Source organism: Raphanus sativus, chromosome 5, assembly GCF_000801105.2.
Source record: "Raphanus sativus cultivar WK10039 chromosome 5, ASM80110v3, whole genome shotgun sequence".
Taxonomy (NCBI): Eukaryota; Viridiplantae; Streptophyta; class Magnoliopsida; order Brassicales; family Brassicaceae; genus Raphanus; species Raphanus sativus.
This window is the reverse complement of record NC_079515.1, coordinates 19647505-19667389: the sequence shown is the minus strand read 5'-3', so window position 1 is coordinate 19667389 and position 19885 is coordinate 19647505. Positions and strand designations below refer to the sequence as shown.

Below are 19885 nucleotides of genomic sequence, written 5' to 3'. Positions count from 1 at the left end.
CTTCTTTTGTAATATTCTTGTTGTCTAATTACATAATTTTTTTAATAATAATTTATGTGTAAAACTTGAATTTATAAAATCAAATCTGAAACAATTATGAGATATAAAAACTTTAAAATGATAGACAAAAATAATAATTAAAATCATAAATGTGATATGTAATTAATTATAAGGATCAAATTGCAAATAAAAATATGGAACTTCAAATTTGAAGTTTTGAGTGGTGAAACTTCATATTTGAAGTTTCACTCCACAAAACTCTAAATTTGAAGTTTTGAAGTTTCTTTTTGGTGAGCAAAAAACTTTATATTTGAAGTTATAGAGTTTCTTTTGGAGATGCTCTAAATCATAGTTATGATTTGGCTCAAAACACATAGGGGCCGATTGGTTAGATTGTAACTGTAGAAAATTTACTGTAGAATTTAGACTGTAGCTGTATCTACAACCATATTTTTTTGCTTTAGAAAATAAGGTTTCTACAACAATTTTATTTTATTTTATTGACTTTAGCTCAGTGGCGGACCCATGAGAAATTTTAACGTGGGTCATAATAAAAAGTATAACGTTGATATGAAAAAATAAATAAAAAACTTAAGGAGTTTTACTCATATCTCCCACGTTATGAACAAATTGACATTTTGTTTTCTATTATGGTTATTCTAACTAAACACAATATTTTACATTTATCATTTTTTTTTCCATTTTGAATTTCTTAGCTTTTATTCTCTCCCTTTTTCTTAGCATGAAAAAACTTCAATCCCAAAAGATAGAACCGATATGTCTGGTTGCTTGATCCTTCTTCCAAGAGAGAGTGATTCTCCTCTTATAAGAGATAAAAGAGTGAATTTTTTTCTTCGTATGGTTAATATTTGAACTGATGCATATGATTTGAAAGTTTTATAAATGTTCTCTACCGCCGGGTGGTTTAGTACATGCTGTGATAAAAAAATTTAAGGAAGAAGCTGTAAGATCAATTGTAAGAAACTTGATGATTCATCTTTCATGTTTCATATCCTACACCAACCTACTCTTCATTGGATTATTCAGTGAGGAGTATGGCACACTGATGATTGCTTACATTTTGTATTACGATAGATTCCAGAAGGTTCTTTCAAAGTTCCTGAAATCTCCACGCTCCAGTCTGTGCCACTTTGAAGAATATCCCCAATTGTTGCTACACAAGATTAAGAATAAGTTATCTTGCTTCAGGACTTGGGAAACCCATTCTTATGCACGAACCCCGACTTGATCCTACCAGTTTGGGAGAAGCAAAACTTTCTGAATATGCACAAACCCCGACTTGATCCTACCAGTTTGGGAGAAGCAAAACTTTCTGAATATTATTTATTTGGATGATAAACAAGGAACATTTTTCTTATTAAGGTTGAATACACATGGATTCTATAAATATGTGAAAGGTGTGGTAATCTAAGACATAAAGTGAAGAGATGTCTTTTACTTTCATCGGACTGCTCATGTTCATGCCTTCATATCACCTTCTATAGACACACTGGCTCTGTTGTCCTTGTAGTGGACATTGATATCATTCCGCAGCAAAAGGATAATGTTGATTTTTCTCCACCCACTATCCATCAAGAGGATCTAGACGTCAATGAAACAAACTCCCCTCCCCAGCATTAGATGGTGATGCCCTTGAGCCTCAGAAAAAATAAAAAAGAGATAGAAGGTCTCCTATATGAACTTGAAACCACTCCAACTCTGCATTAGATGGTGATGCCCTTGGCTCTCATGGCAAAAAAAGATATAGCTTTCCCAAACTTTTTAAACAATTCTTAAAAGACTAGATTTTATTTACACGTAGGCCCATATCCAGTTAAGGCTTTACTTAGAAAAGTACCAAAAATATGGGTTTACAAAATCGTATATCTCATTTACATATGGATTTTTAAGAGAATTCGGACTAACATTAGTATAGTTAAATCTCGTTTTTGTTCCCTTCTCCAAAAAATTGGTTTTGCCCGCCAATCTCATCTCTATGTGGCTTCCTTCGGCGAGGGTTTCTTCCACAAAACCCCCACACTCAACCTAAATCTAATTCCTGTCGTATCCCAAATCGTGAAGAAAAAAAAGAAGGCGTAGTAGATCCGCCTTAATCTAACAAACAGAGCATCAAGTGAAATGGGACCCGAGGTTCCGATCGAACTCGTCGAAGAAGATGGAGTAAGTTACCCACCGAATCTCTCTTTCTTTCTCTGCCAATTCAGATTTCCTTATTTTAAATTTATTTGTTTTTTTTTTTTGCAGTTCGATTGGGAAGCAGCAGTCAGAGAAATCGACTTGGCTTGCCTCAAATCGTTAAACCCTTCTTCTTCTTCTTCTTCTAACAAGGACAATGTCACTAAACCTGCTAAAAGACAATCTACTCTCGATCGATTCATCGCAAGACCAGACCACTACCCTCCTCCTCCGGATCCCCCAGTTTTCTCCGACCCGAATTTCGATAACGACAACAGTCCTTGCGTTGGGATTGATCCTGAGACAGCCAAAACTTGGATTTATCCAGGTTTGAAAGACTTTATTTCTTTTTTTCAAAAAAATTGACATATTAACTTATTATGGTTTGTTGTATTTGTTTTTGCAGTAAACGTTCCTCTGAGAGATTACCAGTTTGCTATAACAAAGACTGCTTTGTTTTCAAACACATTAGTTGCTTTACCAACTGGACTTGGTAAAACCCTCATTGCTGCTGTCGTTATGTATAATTACTTCAGATGGTTCCCACAAGGTTAATCAATCCCCCACTTTTCTCTCCATCCATCCATCTCTGTTAGAACCCTTCGTCCTTAATTATCTTTTTCTTTGCACCAGGTAAAATTGTCTTTGCCGCACCTTCTAGGCCTCTTGTGATGCAGCAGATCGAGGCTTGTCATAATATCGTTGGGATACCACAAGTATGTCATTTGATTCTCTTCCCACAAAACGATGATACTTACTTACTGAGCATCTGGTTTTACTTCATCTCGGTTTTGATTGACTGCAGGAATGGACGATTGACTTGACGGGTCAGACATGCCCTTCCAAAAGAGCTTCCTTGTGGAAAAGCAAACGGGTTTTCTTCGTTACTCCACAAGTTCTTGAGAAGGATATACAGTCAGGTGATGCTCTCATTCTTCTTCTATCCAAACATCCCGAGCTCATAATGTCTTCATATACTTTCAGGAACGTGTCTTACCAACTGCTTGGTTTGTTTGGTGATCGACGAGGCCCATCGAGCTTTAGGGAATTATTCTTATTGTGTTGTAGTTCGTGAGGTTTGTTTGCCTACCTCTTATATCTTGTACAATCTCTATGTGTTTCTCTCTTCTTCACGTTGATCAAGATAAAGGTACCATATTAATTTCCCTATTTAACTTTTAGTTGATGGCAGTACCAGTGCAGTTGAGAATATTGGCTCTTACTGCAACTCCTGGATGTAAGTGATTGATTGATTCTTTTTCGTTTTTCGTTTATTATATCTCCTCACTCATTTAACTTGTTGGGTGTCATTTTCAGCAAAAACACAGGCCATACAGGGTATCATTGATAATTTGCAGATATCAACACTTGAGTATCGAAACGAGAGTGACCATGATGTCTGCCCTTATGTCCACGACAGAAAAGTAGAACTTATCCAGGTTCAAGCTCGTTTCCGCGTTTTCTCAATATGTGTTCCAAATTCTCATCTCTAATAATTGTAGCCGTCTTTGTGGCAGAGCAGGTTCCCTTGGGTAAAGATGCAGATGAGGTATCTAAACGCCTGTTAGATGTTATACGTCCATACGCAGTCCGGCTTAAAAATTTCGGGGTCCTTCTAAACAGGGATTATCAGACTGTAAGTGCCTCGACTAAATCCTTATATCTGTCTTTTCACCACTAGCGTCAATGCTCATGTCATCTCAGGTTTTGACAGTTGAGTCCACACGAGTTACTTATGGCAAGGGATAAGTTTCGTGAAGCACCTGTACCAGGCATTCCCCATATAAGTCATGGAGATGTAGAATCTTGCTTTGCAGCTCTTATCACTCTTTATCACATTCGCAAGCTTCTTTCCAGTCATGGAATAAGGCCAGCGTATGAGATGCTTGAAGAAAAACTGCATGAAGGGTATGCTTTTTTACTTTCATTTTCAAGTGCATTGTCAACTAAGAAGTTGCTCTAAGACTAAGACTATCACTTCCCGCAGGCCATTTGCCAGGTTGATGAGTAAGAATGAAGATATTAGGATGACGAAGCTTTTGATGCAGCAAAGGTTGTCGAACGGAGCACCAAGCCCGAAATTGTCCAAGATGTTAGAGATTCTAGTTGATCATTACAGTATGTTTTCTTTTTAGATCTTGATCAGGGGCTGTTGTTAGTTCTCAGCTAATCAAATATCGATATGATTTTATTCTATGGTTGCAGAGATAAAAGATCCGAGGACATCACGGGTCATTATCTTCTCGAATTTCAGAGGAAGCGTAAGGTCTGTATAATCGTTGTTTTTGTTCCCTTGTTTACTATCACCACGTTCCTTCTTTTGCATTTACGTAACTTCATTCATTTCAGAGACATAATGGACGCGTTAAGTAGTATTAGAGATGTTGTCAAAGCAACTGAGTTTATTGGTCAAAGTTCAGGTTTGTTACTTACAATACATCTTCGGTTACTCAGAACTACTATTATTTAGTTACAGTGAATGTTTCCTTGCAGGTAAGACACTGAAAGGACAGTCGCAAAAAGTTCAGCAGGCTGTTCTGGAGGTATTCATGTTCCCCTTGATCTGATTTAGTGAAAAAGTTTCAACTTTGATTTATTTTTGAACCATCCCTTGCGTGCTATACAGAAATTTAGATCTGGTGGGTTTAATGTTATTGTTGCAACATCTATCGGCGAAGAAGGCTTGGATATCATGGAAGTCGACTTAGTTATATGTTTTGATGCTAATGTATCCCCTCTGAGGATGATCCAACGCATGGGAAGAACTGGAAGGAAAAATAATGGCCGAGTTGATATCCTTTAGCTTGATTTTGATTGACCCTTTCATTACAGTGCCACTTTTATCAGATTATGCCATTCCTTGACTAGCCTTTACTAGTTCTTGCTTGTGAAGGATCTGAAAAGAATAGCTATATGCGAAAGCAAGCAAATGGTCAAGCCATTAAAAAGCACATGCGAAATGGAGGAATGAATAGTTTTAATTTTCATCCTAGTCCAAGGATGGTAAGAGCTGTTAAAAGCTTCATTCAAATTTGTTTCCCTTACTTTTTTTTTTTTGCTTCAGTGTTCAACTTCATATACTCTTATCATGTGTTATTATAGATTCCCCATGTTTATAAACCAGAAGTTCAGCATGTAAAGTTTTCGATCGAGCAATTCATTCCACGCGGAAAGAAGCTACAAGATGAGCCTGCCACTGAGACTCCAGCTTTCAAGAAAAAGCTTACACCGGAAGAGATGGATATGCTCGCCAAGTATTTCAAACCCGGCGAGGAAAAGTGGAGAGTTTCCTTGATTGCTTTCCCTCACTTCCAAACATTGCCATCCAAAGTGCACAAAGTAATGCATTCACGTCAAACAAGCATATTAATTGATGCTATGCAGCATCTGCAAGAGACAACTTTGACAGAGCAAAGTAAAAAATTCTCCATTAAGGTGTGGATCGTAATCCTGGTAGATAAATTTGGTCTTTCCTTGCTTTCGGTTTGTTCAGTTTTACTTATGTGGAATCACTTGCTCTGATAGTATGGAACTCCTTTGGCTGAAAGAGATGAGCTTGACACAGGTCTGAGGGTTGGTGATGATCCGAAAGGTAAATTTTGTCTCTTTCATCTTACCAAGTACCAATTCTAACAGTCGCATGGATATAAATTTACTCTTAGCTAGTAGGAGTTCTATAGACGACATGGTCGAAAGAGCCTATTTAGGGATGTGCTCTCTGCTCTGTTTAGGTAGAATACTTTTCTAAATAGCCTTGGTTATTGGACGCATATTCTATTTAGATCCATGTCACTTCTCATAAACCCCAAATAAATTGTCACTAAATTATAGGATGTAGATGTTCATAGACTCCCTAATAGTTTATGTGGGACCGATAATCCTGAAAACAGTCTAAGATGTTTTTCTATCTTACGTAATGCTAGCTAGAGTTCAATGCATCAAAGAACTACAAATTGCTATTGTCATGTATGTATCTTCTGCATCTCAACCGTTCAATTGTATTAATGTGCAGATTTCCCCTCTTTCAATGATTTGGATGTCAACACATCACAGAGAAAGGCAAAACAAGTTGTTGAATCTCCCACAAGCACATTAGAGACTACAGAGAACGATTTCGAAGCATCTTCACCCAGACACTGTTATCTTTTCAGTTCAGAATGTGCATCCGTTGATACTCTGGGGAAGGTCTTTGTATTGCCGGTTCCTCTTTCATTCTCTTCTAATGTACCAGGGCCAGACTATGTGGGAAGAGAAAAAATACTCTCTTCCCCCAATAAATTCCACATGGACGTTGTTCCGATAGATAGTTCCTCAAAACATCGGCAAGATAATGTTTCATGCAAGTTAAAGGAAGGACTTTTGCCAGATTGTGCAAACGAGACTTTGGAGTCCCAAAGCCTTTTGAAAAGGCACTCCACCGATGTAGGTAAAGGAGATATAGAGAATTGTGCTGGAGAAATTATGATATCATCTGATGAAGACGATGAGGATTTGGAGCTTAGTCCAAGGCTCACTAACTTCATCAAGAGTGGCGTTGTTCCAGATTCACCTGTCTATGACCAAGGTTAGTGTTATATCCTGAACATTTACTATGGGTTAGAATGGGTGATATAACTAGATAGTAATAAATGACTAGAATATCTGCTTGAATGTATTTGCATCTGCCATTTATTCACACAGACGGAACGCATCAATCATAGTGTTTGTGGGTTGCGGTTGCAACTTGCAACTGGCTGCAACCACATAAGTTTGGTATTAGATAAGTTCTATATGTATACATAATTCATATATAGGAAAAATATGGATATCTGTTGTTGTTAAGCTTCAACAAGAAGATGACTCGGAAAACAATTAAAACATCTGGAATTTGAGCCCGTATTAGAAAAAAACTCAGAAGCATGTTTACTTTGACACATCTATAAAGCTTTTATATTCTTTTTGTCTTAGTAGTACTGATTATACTTTAAAATCCACCATTTGTGCAAACAAAGACTTGGAACTTTTATTATGTTCTGATAACATGTTTAACGCTGCAGGAGTTGCAAACGAAGCAAACATAGAAGACCACCTTAATCGTCCACCCACCAGGCTCAGTAATGAATTGGCAGAAGAGCCATCTACCCCTGAGAAAAAGATTCACATTACTTGTACGGCCAGTGAATTCAGAACTCCTGAGAAGGAAAAAGATTTAGCCAACGGAACAGAATGCTTTGCAGTTTCTCCAATGCCTGAGGAGTGGAGAACTCCCTTGGCGAATATCACGAACGCAAGCAGCAGCGCTAGCAAAGATTGGCGGTTGAGTTCGGGGGAAAAGTCGGAAACTCTTCGACAGCCTCGCAAGTTGAAGAGGCTACGTAGACTTGGAGATTGCTCGAGTGCTGTGAAGGAGAATAATCCTGGTATTGCAAAGACAGACCATGTCAGATCTCGTTCTCTCGGTGAAAGGAACATAAGAGGTAAAAAGAGTTCTGTATTTCCTTGTACAACATTCAAATAACTTGTTACAGTGACCTGTTCGAGTGTTTGCTAATTGGTTGCTCTGTGTTTAAGGCAAGAAGAAGATACGCGCGGATAATAATGCTAGAATCTTCATTGATGCGGAAGCTGAGTAAGTTATCATCTAATCTGAAAACAACCATCTGGTTCTCTTTCTTACTTTCACAAATCAATTGTAATTTTCTTTAATACAGAGTTTGACCTTGTTTAAATCTGTCTTGTTGATTAGGGTGTCTTCCGAATCAGAAATGTCTGTTGATGAGAAGGAAGATTTGACCGGCGATTCAGTTGAAGATAGTTTCATCGATGACGGTACAATGCCTACAGCAAATACTCAAGCCGAGTGTGCTAAAGTTGACATGATGGCCGTTTACAGGTATATATATATAATTAAACAAGTCTTTCTTCTATTGTGAGTAAAATGGTCAATGAACTTACTAAAAATTATAAGCTATGGTTTCCACAGACGTTCTCTCCTCAGCCAATCACCATTACCGACAAGATTTCGTGATGTAGCAGCTGCATCAAGTCCGAGTCCTTACTCTTCTGGTCTGTTGAAGACAATAAATGAGAGCAGAAGCGACTCAGATAAATCATTGTCTTCTCTTAGAACCCCACAAACAACAAACAATGAGTCAAACAAGGAGGATACAATGGCCGCCACAGGAGACTTTTCGGTAGCACAAATCTCAACAGACAGCCGAAAAAGGAAGTTCAGCTTATGCAACTCGGCGAATGTCCCAGTGATTAACTTGGAAAACAAGTTTGAAGCTCATGCACAAGCCACGGAGAAGGAAAGCCATGAAGGTCTGAGAAGCAATGTAGGTGCATCACAGTACAAAGAAGAGGATGACGATGATGATGATGATGATGCATTCTACGCGACACTAGACTTTGATGCCATGGAAGCGCAGGCGACATTGCTGTTGTCGAAACAGAGGTCAGAAACGAAAACAAAAGAAGATGCACCGGTGAAACCTCATATGGGCAATCAGAGGACTGATGATGGGCCATCTTTTGATCTTGGTTTGTGGTGATTATTCTCCTATTAAGTTAAAAGTGTATAGGTTGACATTTGGATGTATGTTTTGTGTATTAAGTTTGTGTCATAAATTCATCAATGCTGAGACATATAATCTTAAAACGTCCCTCTAGAAAAGCCGAAATCCAAGTCTATACCCCATAAAATCTATATATCATTTTCTGGGAAATTTGTTAAAATTAAACAAAGAAATATGTCGGCTGCCTAACCTCACATATTTACCGGGATTACGTATTTTGTCTGTACATCTTCTGTTTAATGCCAACATAAATTACAGAATACCTCAAAACATATGAATAAATAAAAATAAAAAAGTAACTAATTTTTATAATTGATTTCTTTTGTCAACTGAGTATTTCTTTCGTAAAATATATATGCATGAAATTTCAAAAATTATTTTTATGTTCTTTTATATAATTTTAACCGGTTACTACTTAAGTTTATTTTGCCTATTTGATTCTGAAAATATATTACACCTAATCTTACTAATATATATAAAATAAAAATCAATCTAAATTCATATTAAAAAATTAAACAAACTTTCAATCTATTTAGAACAAAAAAATTATAGTTAAAATTTAAGGAAGTATATACAATTTAATATATGATAACTAAGCTGAGTAGATATTATATATACAAAATCAAATATCTAATTAAAAACATAATATCATTAATATAAATTATAAAGTAATTATTATAAATATCTAACTCATTTTGATTTGAACTTTTAATGTTTTCATATGTAATGAGTTAATGATATTATTTGTTTTAAATTATTTAAATCTGATATTTTATAATCAGAATAAGATATTTAAAAGTTTTATTAAAAAAACTCAAAGTCTAACAAATGCCTTAAGATTAGCGAGGAAGTTTAGTTTATGAAGCAAGAGAGAGAGAGAAGAAGGAAATCTGATCAAATCAAAATCGATAGTAGCTAGGGTATTGAAAAATAGGGGATGACGGAGACTTCCTCCAGCGCCGCCGCCGTTAATCGTGGAGATCCGATCTCGCAATTCCTAGACAAGATTCGTCTCTCTTCTTCCGCCGCTACTAGGAATACGAATACGATGATGGAGGAGGATAACGAAGAATCGCCGACGGAGCTCAACACAATCAACAGCGCGGGCGGGTTTCTGATCGTGTCTCCCGATAAGCTCTCCGTAAAGTACACGAACACGAATCTGCACGGCTACGACGTCGGCGTTGCTCAAGCGAACAGACCGGCTCCCTTCAAGGGCCTTACTTACTACTTCGAGATATTTGTGAAGGACGCTGGTGTTAAAGGGAACGTCGCTATTGGTTTCACTAAGGAGGGCTTTATTATGCGGAGACAACCTGGGTAAACACGAAAGATTTTTTATCAATTTAAAGATTTTAGGTTTCTTGGATGATTTGTTTGATTGATTTTGTTGTGTGGGAATAATGCAATGGTTTAGATGGGAAGTGAATAGCTGTGGGTATCATGGGGACAATGGACATATATACCGAGGTAAGGGGACTGGTGAAGCCTTTGGTCCTACTTATACCACCGGTGATACCGTTGGTGCTGGTATAGACTACGCTTCTCAGGAGTTCTTTTTTACGTAAGAACTATTAACTAATTTCCCTTTTTTTCTGTTGCCATTTGATATATCTATCTTATTATTTTGGTTACTTTTGTTATGCCAGTAAAAACGGAGCTTTTGTGGGCAAAATCCCCAAGGACATCAAGGGTCATCTATTCCCTACTGTGGGTGTACATAGCCAAAATGAGGAGTATGTTCTCAGTTTCTCCTCTGTTGGCTGCGTTTCTGTTAACAGGTTCTGTACAAGTACTTACGCAATGCGTTTATTTTGCAGGGTTTCTGTCAATTTTGGGAAGAAGAAGTTTGTTTTCGATGTTCAGGTAAAGAGAAATGTCCTATTAAATCTTATTAGTAGAGTCTCTAGCTTTTATAATCAGGAGTAAAAGTAGTCAAGTAAAAATCTACTCCAGTGGTTCTCTTGGTACAAATTGCTCTTATTTTCATGCATCTGCTGCTTTTACAGTGTGATCAAACCTCTTGTACCCTCGAATTATACATATATATAGATATACTGAATAGAACGTGGAGGTCTATATGTTATAAATCTTTTCCCTTTGGCTCTCTGCATTACGTATATGTTCGGAATAAAGTTTTGACGAAGGGTTACCTTCTTTATGTATTATCAGGGATATGAAACATCAGTGAGGAATAAGCAACAAATGGCTATCGAAAATATATCCATACCTCCAAATATCGGTTATGGGTGAGAGTATACTCCTTCTCAACTTTGTTAACTAAGTTGCAATTCCTGTTCCTCTTACTGTACAGTAAATTGGTGACGAGCTTTCTGCTTTATTTTCTTAAGTTTTATTTTCTTTTTTTTTTTGGTTAGGCTTGTAAAGACCTACTTGTTACACTATGGGTATGAGGAGACACTTGATGCTTTCAACCTTGCTACTAAAACTACAGTCCCTCCAATCGTTATAGCTCAAGACAATGCTATGGACGAGGATGATTCATCATATGATTTGCATCAGAGGAAAACTCTTAGAAAGGTATTGAACGGGTTCAACTGTGCCTGAAAGTTTACTGGTTACAATTCAACAAAAAAAGAAGATCTGCTAAATTTACGAATTACTGCTTTGTTTGGTTGGTGTTGACTGATCCATACTTTATTTGGTATAGCTTGTCAGGAATGGTGACATTGATGCTGCTCTGGCTAATCTCCAAGATTGGTATCCCCAAATTGTACAGGTGAACTTAGATGTTCTGTCAGTTCGTTTATTTTGTATTGCTAAGATAATCACTTTGCAGGATTGAGATATCAACTCTAACCTAGCTGTACTTACTGCAGGACGATAAATCTGTAGTTTGTTTCCTCCTTCACTGCCAAAAGTTCATTGAGCTCGTACGGGTATGCTGACTTTTGATTCCCTTATACATCTAGTTTTCACATTTTTATGACTTGTCACCATAAGTTTTCTCTTTGTGTCTTATAAGAATAAAAAAATTGTAATGAACGAAACTTGTTGGATTTGATCTTACCATAGAAAATTAGTTGCTTGAACGCTGGTGTTAAACCATTTACGTAAAGTAGTTCGAGAAATGGAATAAGTTTGATGCAAAACATCGAGTTTGTTCCCTCGGTTATTATTTCGTCGTTCAATTTCACATGTAAGGTGGTTGGGACTACTTGTTTAAGTTGTGGTTCTGGAAAACATGGAATAAGCAGGTAGGAAAACTCGCAGAAGGTGTGAAGTATGGCAGACTCGAGTTAGCTAAATTTGTTGGGTTAACAAAGTTTCAAGACATAATCGAGGTACAGATGACTCCTTCAACTTTATTCCTTTCGCCTCTTCCAAGCAAGATCTCGTTTTAATTGCTGGTCTCTTACGAACTCAATTTCCATGTTGGGTTATTCAGGACTGCTTTGCTTTGCTTGTTTATCCAAAACCCGAGGAATCACCGGTGGGGTACTTCCTAGAAGACTCGCAGAGGGAACTAGTTGCTGATGCAGTGAATGCAGCGGTTTTGTCAAACAAGAAAGATGTGTGTCACTTGCATTCCCGTCTGGAGTTACTGCTGAGACAGCTAACAGTTTGCTGTTTGGAAAGGCGGTCAATGAATGGAGACCAAGGCGAAACGTTCCGGCTTCACCATGTTCTTAACAACAACAGTACGAGAAGATGAAATCGGATTTAGCCGCGTATTGTTCTTTTGAAAACTCTGCTACTTTGTTTGTTTGGTTGTTTTCATCCTTACGTGGCTCTTGTTCATACATGTGATATTATGCATAACTTTCCTATTCTGTGAAAAGAAAGTTCAAACCGAATAAATCTTGCCATCCAATGCGTCAGTAATGTGAGCTTCTGCTTGTGTTTGTGATTCTATATTTCACTAATAGAAGAAATTGTTAAAACCTTAACTTGAGAAATGGTTATGCAGCCAAAAGGGCACACATCTTTCAGAAACTTTTAACAATTCAACCTAAATGTTATAAACAGAAGAGTTGCAACAGTTACATTTACACAAACCTCCTCCTTGGGATAAAACTGCCAACACTAAATACTTTATTTACACAAACCTCCTCCCATTTCGATAACGAATACACATTTTTTATTGACTCTTTAAAAAGTTTCACCTTATTGTACAAAAAATTTACAGCTAAAGTACATACATCAAATAATCTATTTTTTTTTTTGAACAGATCATCGCCATTCATAGAATAAACCATAGAAAAAAATACATTATATTATATCAATCCTAAAGGAAAACTTTATTTTTCTTCCTTAGGTTTGCAACTGCACCTCTTCTGCTGCTCTGTCAACTCCTGAATCCATTACAAAACAATATAAAATTAATAGTTTTCTGTTACTTATCAATGTTCTTGCCATACTCCCTCATTTCATATGCTAAATATATGCCAATATATATATATGTAGTTATACCTGGATCTGGCTTTGAAGAGCTTTCACATACTGCAAAGCCTCGTCTAACATGTCTGCAGTGTTGGTTTGCTGCACACGAGAAAGAGAACCAAATCTGAATCTAGTCGTTCTCAGCATTTCAGAAACCATCCCTCAAATGTTTGATTTCATAATGTATAACGAGGCAACTAATTATAAGATATCATACAAAGAAAGAATATGCGGAAAAAATGGATGGCTAAGCTTAGTAGGAAGAAGACAGACTACCTTATCCATGTTAGGAACAAGTTCTTGCAGCCTCCTGATCCGGTCACTTATCCGCGTTCTCCTCACCTGAAAAAAAAACCAAGAATAGAAATAGGTACCAACAAAACAAGAAGAGCACAATCGATGACAGAAAAGCATGGAAATTTTAAAGTAAAATACCCGTTCAGCAATGCTACGAGGATGAGTTGCACAGCCGCGTTTAGCACGAACCCTAAAAGGAACCGAGTCCTCAAGAAGCTTATTATCCTCCATCATACCACCACTCATTTGCTCTTCTTTCTACAAATCGGAACAAACGTGATGAGTTAATAATTATCAAAATCCAAGTGTCCATATGAACATTTCTCATCTCACATGATGACATGAACAGCACTCCTTCAGAAACTACCAAAGTTACAAGATCTTCTTATAAGTTATCCATACATAACTAACACGACTAGTTGATTATATAAAACAAAGATTAACAATGTTCCCTGTATTTTTATTTTTTTGTCATCTATAAATAAAAGCTTTATGCAACATAGGCTTTAAGAACAAAAAAAAAGAAAAAGAAAAACTGCAACTTGCTAGGTTTTGTTTCAAATAAATACAAGTTGTCAAAAAGTGACGAGTGTACTTATCTCTCAAGTCAGAGCATTTTGACTAATAGTTTCATGACATTAATAAGAAAATTAGAAGAGAAGAAAGCTTACAAAGTGAGAAGAGAACTCCCTCGACCGTTTACTCGCCGGAGAAATGTCAACGTTGGGCGGCACGTACTCGTAGTTGGCCGGAATCCCAAAATTCGAGAAAAACCCATCACTCCCAGAAGCAGCAGAGCCACTGAGAAAATCCGCAGGAGAGCTGTTCTGTCGGTGAAACCCAACTTGGTGATTGTACAATCCCTGCTCTACAGCCGCACCGGGAACTCAAACGAGTCGCGACTCGTTGTCCCGGACGAGTTCCCGGTGAGAAGCTCAGTTAAACAGAGGTCAGGTTTCAAATCGTCTTCTTCTTCTTCATCCTGGAGTAGGGTTTCAATCCAAGTTGCCGGAGCTGAGCGGATCCGGGACAACCCACTTCGACTCACCTCATCACCTCCTCCTCCTTTACCGCCGCCGCCGTCGTCGTCGTGAGTGGATTGCATCGGATTTTTTACCGGCGACTTGCTTAGTCGGTGACTCGCTTTTTATCGCGCTTTTTTTTTCAGTGGAGACAAAAGCCACAAAGGTCTCCTCTTTTTTTGCATTTTCTTTCTCTCTGTTTCTCTTTCCTTTTTATATATTTTTTTAATAAAATTTAGAAGCAGACCAGATTAATCTTCAATTGTCTTTCACTTAAGTTTTTGTTTTTCTCGAAAAATAAACTTACTGTGCGCTTGACCAGAAAAACAAAACTAACTGTGCGCTTATTTTTTACGGATACCCTTCATTAGATTCGGAGATTCTCTTGACTTTGACTTCGATCTACAGCAAATGAGAGGCCATGTAGGTGACTCACATTGAAACACAGCTTTTATGTCCCTGTTCTGTTTTGTTTTCCCTTCACTTCTTTCAGTGGATATAATTGTTGTTCACTATTCGCCCACTTGCAAGTTCCAATTGCAGCAGGTTTTTAGTTCTGACTAGGTACCACGGAAGCTTCCTCAGTCCTCACACATTTGATTTCCGTTTCTGAACCGAAACTAGAATCAAAACTTAATAATTCTTTTAAAACATGCTGAAAACTTCTTTTACAAAAAAAAAACATGTCGAAAACTTATTTCCATTTTTGAATCAAGTTTCAGTTTCAAAAGACCCAATATCATAAAAATACAAAAATATGTTTTCATTTTATATAAAATCTAAAATTAATAGTATTAAAATAGAAAAGAAAAGTTCAAATATTAAAACTAATACTATAAATTATTTCTATGCACAGTAACTTTTAAAAAATCTTGGATATTTTCAAATATAGTGTGTCAGTTATTTGTGAGGTATTAAAAGTAATTTATTTGATTAATTGCATAATATGCTATTACAAACTTATTCTTTAGTGTTTTCACAATTATAATATGAAGACAGCTGAATCGATATAAATTAATAAAAATGAATAAGTGATTTTTTTATTTGAATCATATAATTTTAGGAATATGTGTGATATAATTTATAAATTATTCTTATATTTTTAATATATATATATATATATATATATATATATATATATTTGGATATATGCTTTCAACATGTACCTTCTACCAATGTAGAAAATGCTAAAGTTTTCTCCGCTTCCTATTTTTTCTTAAAAAACTGGTGTTCCATTGCTTATCCACTTTCGATTTCATGAGTCTATAGATTAGTTATATTTAGGAAAAAAAATTTCAAGCTACACAAAATTTACACTAATATACTAATATGATGGAAACCATCTAATGTATGAAAATTTGTTAATAACTACACAAAGTTTATGTTAATACATATCACATGTACGAAAAAATGATAATATAGTGGCAACATCAGAATTAGATTTAATTGATTTTAATCTAAATTAATAGTCAATTCGTAATTTATGAAGTTTAATAAATTTAATTGATTTTATTAATAAACTTAATAATTATTAAACTTAATAAAACTAATAATTTATTAAACTTAATAAAATTAAAAAAAATATATATATATATTTTTAAACTTAATAAACTTAAAATTGTTAAATTTATTAAATTATTAAATATTAAATTTAATAAATTTATTAATTTTAATAAATTTATTAAATTATTATGTTTATTAAGTTAAGGATTAAGTTTATTAAATTATTATGTTTATTAAGTTTATTAAGTTTAAGATTAAGTTTATTAAGTTTAATAAATTATTCATTTTATTAAGTTTAATAATTTATTCATTTTATTAAGTTTAATAATTGTGTAATTTTTTAAAGTTTTCTTAACAAAATATACAATTTTGAAAATAAATATTCAAACTAAAAATAATAATAAAAAGATAAAATAATAGATAATAAAGAACATCTTTTGAAATGCACCACGAAAAACAAACTATATATGTTGTAAAAATTAAAGTAATCTAATATTTTGAAATCTTAATTAAAAAAATAAAAATTAATATCACAACATCCAAAATTATCCTATATCAATAAATTTACTAAAATAATATGATAGATGCTAATATGTATAAAATTTACTAAAATAATAGGAAAATATTATTTAAACAAAACAGTATTTTTACTTATAAATCCCGAAAAATACTAAAATGATATATGTTAAAGTATACTTTTTAAAAATGTAACATGTAAATATGAACTATCTTAAACATATATATTTTCTATAATATAAATAAATAATTTCAAAAATGTATGTTATACGAAAAATGTATAACTATGTTTGATTATTTCAGATTTTTACATAACTCGAAAATATATTCGAAGTAATCAAAATAAGAACAAAGTAAAATATATTAAACAAATTACTATATATAAATAATGCTGAATAAAAAATAAAAACAATAATAAAAATAAAAACAATAATAATATAGAATTACACAATATATAACACTAAAATGGAAGTTATATATTTAAAATATTTATAATAATATTAAATACATTTATAAAATGAAAAATATCTACACAAACGTGCGGATCAAAATCTAGTTGGAATTTAAAGCAAAAGATCCAAAAATGAAAAAACTTAGGAGATTCGTGTTATCTTTACGAAAGTTCGTATATAAGTGGTTAGTCTAGTGAACCAAAGATTTAGAAGTTCATTTAGTTTTGTTCTGTCATTCTTTACCGTCAACAAATCTTTGTACGATCTCTCGTTTTATATATTCAAACACATTGTTGTCATGATAAAAAAACGCCAATGTGCAAACTTTACCTTAGAGCAGCAGCAACGGAGTATCACGTTTGGCTCGATAACCCAAGTAACTTTTACCTTATTTTATTATTATTTTTTTCAATTTTAAAAAAAAAAAAAAAGAGAGAGAGGGCCAATCACAGAGCCCTTAAGCTCGCGCACAGTGACATTCCGATCAGGAATTGATCCTTAGAGAAAGACTCCAAGAGGTTTTGTTGGACACCAAAACCAAAAAAAGTGGAACCCACATCATTTTATAATGTTTTTTTTGAGCTAAGGATTCACATCATTCTACCATTGCGGCTGCTCTTAGTTACTTTATCTTCATTTTCGTGTTTGTGTGATTATTGCAGAAAAAAAATTCTCTCCAATGGGTGACCACCAAAAAAATAATAGAAACAAGTTTTTTTGTTGTTCATTTCCGGATAAAAAAATTTCTTACAAATAGTGTCAAAATTTAAGGAATAAAAAAAATTAATTATTATATTTTTATAAATGATATTAAATTTAAGAAATAAAGAGGAATTAGATATTCACATCCATTTCTTTGGTCACCGGCTAGAACCTAAGTATAGGAGTTTCGGTTCCCACAATTTAATAATTTGCTTTCAAGTGTTTTGTAAGATTTGTAATTATATTTTGATACCAATGATATGACGTTTTAAAAAAAATGGACAAACAATTCGAGGGGTATTAAATTTCTATCGGTTCGCTTAAAGACTCTACTAGGGTTATAGGGGTTTGTTAAAATCCTCCGTAAATCTCGTTCACAGCAGTTATTAATTATATCTCAACAAATTTCTTTTTGAAAAGCAAATCGTTTGGGAGGTTTTGGGTTCGATAGAAAGACAGAGAGCTTTTAACAATGTCAGAAACGAGTTGGTATTATACGAGAGAAGAGATAGAAAAAACATCGCCATCGAGAATCGACGGTATCGACTCAAAGCAAGAGACTTTCCAGCGTTGGTCTTACACTACATTCCTCCAAGAGCTTGGCCAGAGACTCAACAATCCTCAGAGATCCATAGCGACATCGATAGTCCTCTGTCAAAGATTCTTCACGCGCCAGTCACTCGCGAAGAACGACCCCAAAACGATGAGCATCGTATGTATGTTCATCGCAGGGAAAGTCGAAGGGTCACCGAGACCAGTGGGAGACGTCATCGCCGTAGCGTACAGAGTATTACACGACAAGGAACCGTCGAGAGAAGTGTACGAGAGACTGAAGAAAACTGTCCTAACCGGGGAGAAGTTTGTGCTCTCTACGTTAGGGTTTGATCTGGAAATTGAACACCCTTATAAACCGGTGTCGAATTGGGTTAAGAGATCGGTTAAGGTGGAGAGTGATGCTAAAAGGTTGTCTCAGGCTGCGTTTAATTTCGTTAACGACAGTTTAAGGTCGTCGCTCTGTTTGCAGTTCAAGCCGAGTCAGATTGCTGCGGCTGCTATATATCTTGGGTCGCGCGTGGCTAATGTGAAGTTGCCGTGGGATGGGGAGAAAGTGTGGTGGCAAGTGTTCAGTGTCACGAAACTACAATTGTGTGAGATCAGTAACCAGACGATTTCTATATATGAACAGGACTTCCTCATCCCGGGTGAACAAGAAGCAAAATATAAGCTTGGTGATGGAGAGTTACTAAGACCAGAGCAAAAGCAGAGCAAGGATGATGGAACTAAATATTGTCATGGTGTTGAAGGTCATGAAGATCATAAGGGAATTGTGATAAATGGAGCTGATAAAGCTAAGAAACCTTGTTGAAACTGTTGATAATGTACCTTTTGGAGCATTCCTAAAAATACATGTAGTTGTTGAGAGGTAAGGTATTGGCGAAAAATTATGTTTCCTTTGCACGACCTCTTTTGATTCCATGACAATGTAGTGCCTGTGTTCTCAGTTGTAACAAGAGAGTTCGCCCGCCTAAATATTCACCTTACACTTCAGGTAGAGATGTCAAATGGGCGGGCTATAAATGGGTGGTCCGTGTCCAAATTGATATGGTCTGAAATGAACATGCCTATTTTGACCCAGTAACTAAATTTTGTCCACATGGACGAACCCAATTATAACATGGACAATATTGGGTTTAACCACTTGGACAATGGACGGCCCAAAAATCTAAAATATCTAGGTTTAGCAAATTGGAATAAACACAATATTTTTTTTTCAACATTTTCCTTCCTGAAGCCTGAAAGTTTGATTTCTAACTGTTTATTTGTGATTTTTGTTATGGAAAAACATAATTTTCCGCTAAAACCAAAAAACGTAATTTTCCGTTAAAATCGAAAAACGTAATTTTTCGTTAAAACCGGAAAAACATAGTTGCCCGCCAAAACCGGAAAAATGTAATTTCCTGCCAAGATCGAAAAATACAATTTTCCGCCAAAACCGAAAAATGCAATTTATGCCAAAACCGAAAAACCCAATTTCCTGTCAAAATCAAAAACGCAATTTCCCGTCAATACCGAGAAACGTAATTTCTCGCCAAAACTAAAAACATAATTTTTCCGCAAAAATTGAAAAACGCAATTTTCCGCCAGAACCGAAAAATACAATTTCTCGCAAAAACCGAAAATGTAATTTTCTGTCAAAACAGAAAAACACAATTTCCCGCAAAAATCGAAAAAATGA

The 19885-nt window shown here is 35.3% G+C and overlaps 4 protein-coding genes across 4 annotated transcripts; 3 read left to right on the top strand and 1 right to left on the bottom strand.

Moving 5' to 3' along the window:
* The first annotated feature begins 1944 nt into the window (after positions 1-1944).
* Positions 1945-8836, top strand: LOC108805397 (DEAD-box ATP-dependent RNA helicase FANCM). Its single transcript, XM_018577434.2, has 23 exons — positions 1945-2181; positions 2266-2524; positions 2603-2746; positions 2830-2912; positions 3002-3116; positions 3181-3272; positions 3379-3433; positions 3514-3635; positions 3719-3832; positions 3911-4104; positions 4184-4314; positions 4402-4462; positions 4546-4616; positions 4690-4739; positions 4823-4988; positions 5072-5199; positions 5299-5631; positions 5722-5788; positions 6209-6760; positions 7233-7652; positions 7747-7804; positions 7922-8068; positions 8159-8836. Exons 1-23 carry the CDS (start codon positions 2140-2142, stop codon positions 8727-8729), a joined length of 3975 nt encoding a protein of 1324 aa, XP_018432936.1. The 5' UTR covers positions 1945-2139; the 3' UTR covers positions 8730-8836.
* A 749-nt stretch (positions 8837-9585) lies between these two features.
* Positions 9586-12595, top strand: LOC108856159 (ran-binding protein M homolog). The gene is made up of 10 exons (XM_018629896.2): positions 9586-10073; positions 10171-10317; positions 10403-10489; positions 10574-10619; positions 10926-11002; positions 11132-11294; positions 11425-11493; positions 11594-11653; positions 11972-12058; positions 12163-12595. Exons 1-10 carry the CDS (start codon positions 9691-9693, stop codon positions 12427-12429), a joined length of 1386 nt encoding a protein of 461 aa, XP_018485398.1. The 5' UTR covers positions 9586-9690; the 3' UTR covers positions 12430-12595.
* Positions 12596-12838: 243 nt separating this feature from the next.
* LOC108857749 (transcription factor bHLH80) lies at positions 12839-14683 on the bottom strand. Its single transcript, XM_018631760.2, is given in 6 exon segments — positions 12839-13069; positions 13188-13256; positions 13434-13499; positions 13593-13712; positions 14126-14332; positions 14335-14683. Coding segments are annotated over 6 exon segments (741 nt in total). The 5' UTR covers positions 14560-14683; the 3' UTR covers positions 12839-13015.
* A 3223-nt stretch (positions 14684-17906) lies between these two features.
* LOC108858450 (putative cyclin-T1-1) lies at positions 17907-19076 on the top strand. Its single transcript, XM_018632371.2, has one exon. The coding sequence runs from the start codon at positions 18122-18124 to the stop codon at positions 19013-19015; it is 894 nt and encodes a 297-aa protein (XP_018487873.1). The 5' UTR covers positions 17907-18121; the 3' UTR covers positions 19016-19076.
* Positions 19077-19885: the final 809 nt, after the last annotated feature.

What these genes read in the sequence shown, in the direction of transcription:
- LOC108805397 (XM_018577434.2), top strand. Translation starts at nt 2,140, where the DNA reads ATGGGACCCGAGGTTCCGATCGAACTCGTCGAAGAAGATGGA. An exon ending in GAAAAGTAGAACTTATCCAG is followed by an intron (nt 3,636 to 3,718) that starts GTTCAAGCTCGT and finishes GTGGCAGAGCAG; the next exon opens with GTTCCCTTGGGTAAAGATGC. An exon ending in GATTCTAGTTGATCATTACA is followed by an intron (nt 4,315 to 4,401) that starts GTATGTTTTCTT and finishes CTATGGTTGCAG; the next exon opens with AGATAAAAGATCCGAGGACA.
- LOC108856159 (XM_018629896.2), top strand. Translation starts at nt 9,691, where the DNA reads ATGACGGAGACTTCCTCCAGCGCCGCCGCCGTTAATCGTGGAGATCCG. An exon ending in TCTCAGGAGTTCTTTTTTAC is followed by an intron (nt 10,318 to 10,402) that starts GTAAGAACTATT and finishes TTGTTATGCCAG; the next exon opens with TAAAAACGGAGCTTTTGTGG. An exon ending in AGTTTCAAGACATAATCGAG is followed by an intron (nt 12,059 to 12,162) that starts GTACAGATGACT and finishes TGGGTTATTCAG; the next exon opens with GACTGCTTTGCTTTGCTTGT.
- LOC108858450 (XM_018632371.2), top strand. Translation starts at nt 18,122, where the DNA reads ATGTCAGAAACGAGTTGGTATTATACGAGAGAAGAGATAGAAAAAACA.